The following is a 3,195-nucleotide window of genomic DNA, read 5'->3' as shown; positions in this document are numbered from 1 at the left end:
AAATAATAATATATATAATTTTGTAGTAAAATTTGTGTGCAATTAGAAAATCAAAATTATTCTAATATAAGAAATTAATGAATTCTATATAATAAATTAAAGTATAAAATAATATAACTATAACAATAATTAAAATAAATAATAATTGATAATTATAAATATTTAATTTTATAACCTAGAGAGCAAACTTCATATTCTTTTAATTTTATAATATACATTATAAATTTTTGTTTATCAAGTCATTTGGTGTTACCAATGTGAATAGATCATATCATACATAAATAATGCCAAAGTAAAATTTAAAATAATTTTAATTTTTTTATATTTATATTATGTAAATTAATAATCCCGTTCCTCTATGGCAGATAAAAATAATTTTTGCACGGTATAAGTAATTTTGACTGTAATAAAGATCATAAAATTGTTAAAAAAAAATTAAAGACATAATAAAAATATATAGATTTTACATACGATTAAATTGTTGAAACCATAATGGTCTATTTTTCCATTTAACACCTATGAAATAAGCTGGAATTCCAGATAAAGTTATTAAAGCACCAATTCCAACTTCATATGGCCTTTGATAGCAAGGAACAAATACTAAAAATGCACATATAGCCACAAATGTAATAGGAATCCATAAAGGCATCTATAAAATATATTTATAATTTTAATAAAAAAATTCTAAACTTATAGTATATTTTAAAATAATATATTTATAATATTATATAATAAATTTATATATATAATATTTATTATATTATATATTATATAATAAATTTTATTTACTTTAATTGGTCGATTCATATTGGGTTGTTTATAACGAAGCCATAAAACACCAGCTACTGATAGCATTATGAAAAATGATTCAACTATACTGCAATATGTAATCAATACAAAAATATCACTTGTGCATAACATTATTAAAGACAACATACACTGAAAATGAAAAAAAAATATTTAAATTCAAATAAACATTAATCTAGAAATTAACATTATATAGTGTATTTAGAAAAAATAGAAAATTTAAAATGTAATTCTAAAAATTAATTCAAAGATTTCTACTAAAACAAACATAATATGTGTATTCAAAAATATCTTCTAAAGTTAATTTTTTAAATACAATCTTTATAAATGAGATAAAAACGTTTCACTAATATAAAATTAAATTGTTTATAATTTTAAAAATTAACTTTAATAAATATTTTTGTACATCTCGCAACTTTTGTTTATTTCTTATTCTAATCTTTAGAATTATCTCTTAAATTTATTTATTTTATCCAAATATCTTATATAACAAATTTTATACATATATGTACAAGAAAAATCAAAGCAGGAGTGGGTGTAAATCTTGAAATATTAATATGACTTAACATGGAAGGAAAATGTCCATTTCTGGCACCAACAAAACACATTCTAGATGATGTCATAATGTGAACACTTAATCCTCCAAATGCAGATATAGCTACCATAACGGGTATCGTCCATGCCATCATACCAAGAAGTTGATCACCAAAAGTCTAATAAAAATTTATCTTATATTTTTAATAAATATATATTAGTAAAAGATATTTATAATAAATTTTTTTAAATAAGATCCATATGTAAAAAATAATACTAACCACAGCAATTGCACGAGAAGCAATCATCGCAGTTGGCGTTAAAACTGATAAATATGCTACATTTGCCAATACATAAATAAGAGTAATTAAAGGTAATGATATATATATAGCTCGTGGTAAATTTCTATAAAACAATATTACTTATTTAATATTAAAAATAAAAAAAAAATTTAATCACATATTATTTTATATTACATACACATAAGGATTCTTTAATTCTTCGGTCATAAAATTTAAATAATTCCATCCAGAATATGAAAATATACCAGAATAGAAGGCAACTGCAATTTTACCAGGATCCGTAATTGTATTTTCAAATACATTTTCAAAATTTTCTGTATGTCCTGAAATAAATGATTAAGTACTTGAAAAATGATTATAAATTTATATATATGGATATATATATATATATATATTATAAATGTCTTAAATATTCAAATGATGATATGTTTAAATCAGAATGCAAATTTTGAATGATTGTATTTTAAAAAATGTATATCTAGAGAGACTAAAAAAATAATTGTAAAAACTTGTAATTTTTAAAGAATGCAAAAAAATGTAGGAAGTTATTCATTTTCAGAGAAAATGCTTGAAATGAAAATTATTTAAATAAGAGAAGTGAAAATATATTATATAATATGTACTTATATAATGTAATAATAATAAAATAATATGTACTTATATAAAATACTTATATAATATATTAATGTACTTATATAATCTTAATCTTACATATATTGTTATAAATATATTCTCTCAATCTTCTTTTTTCTCTCTTTGTAATCTTTTTCCAAATAAATTATATATAAGATTTCATATGATTTAATATGAATATGTAAATATATTATATAAATATATATGTTAAATTATACTTACCTAACATTACCCAAACTAATCCAGTGATAATTATAATTAGTAATGCACCAACTTTGGCAAACATGAATATATTTTGCATTTTAGATGTATCTTTGACATCATAGCAATTTATAAATGTAAGTAAACCTATTAAAAGATTAAAATTATAGAAATAATAATAAAAAAATTAAATAAATAAAATTAATATAATAATAATAAATAAATCAAATTAAAGAAAAATAGAATTAAAGATTTAGTAAAATTTTTAATTTTTTAAAACTATTTTTTATTTGTGAAAATATTTATGATTATATAAAAGAACGAATGAAATTTTAATGAAATAGAAAAATATTAAGAATAAAAATTTTATATGCAAAAAAAAATATCTTACAAATAGTAACTGCTGCCAATAAACGTACACTACTATCTGGAATAGAACAATTTGGGAAAAATGGTTGTAAAACATACTCAGCAAAAGTTAATCCCATGATAGCATTTGTAGTTGGTCTAAAAATCAAAAAATAATAATCATTTTATATATTATTTATTATAATAATATTATAATAAATATATTATAATAATCATTTTAAAAAATAGTATAAATGTAATTAAAATATAAAATATTCAAATGACAAATGATAAAAATAACTTACACAAAAATTAAATTAGCAGCCCATAAATACAAGAAAGCAGGTAAATCACCAAAAGCCTCATAGAT

The 3,195-nt window shown here is 19.3% G+C and overlaps 1 protein-coding gene across 1 annotated transcript in view; it reads right to left on the bottom strand.

Moving 5' to 3' along the window:
• Nucleotides 1–295: 295 nt before the first annotated feature.
• LOC102679844 (Y+L amino acid transporter 2-like) overlaps nucleotides 296–3,195 on the bottom strand; it is a 3,630-nt gene continuing 730 nt past the window's right edge. The window contains 9 exon segments of the mRNA XM_031513584.1: nucleotides 296–401; nucleotides 472–649; nucleotides 790–939; nucleotides 1,320–1,520; nucleotides 1,623–1,746; nucleotides 1,822–1,966; nucleotides 2,499–2,624; nucleotides 2,869–2,984; nucleotides 3,131–3,195. The exon segment at nucleotides 3,131–3,195 is cut by the window's right edge and continues 21 nt beyond it. Coding sequence (XP_031369444.1) covers nucleotides 340–401; nucleotides 472–649; nucleotides 790–939; nucleotides 1,320–1,520; nucleotides 1,623–1,746; nucleotides 1,822–1,966; nucleotides 2,499–2,624; nucleotides 2,869–2,984; nucleotides 3,131–3,195 — 1,167 coding nt within the window. The 3' untranslated portion in view covers nucleotides 296–339.

Source organism: Apis dorsata, unplaced genomic scaffold, assembly GCF_000469605.1.
Source record: "Apis dorsata unplaced genomic scaffold, Apis dorsata 1.3 scaffold_676, whole genome shotgun sequence".
NCBI lineage: Eukaryota > Metazoa > Arthropoda > Insecta > Hymenoptera > Apidae > Apis > Apis dorsata.
Note: the sequence above shows the minus strand (reverse complement) of the source record. Positions and strands in the feature narration are given on the sequence as shown.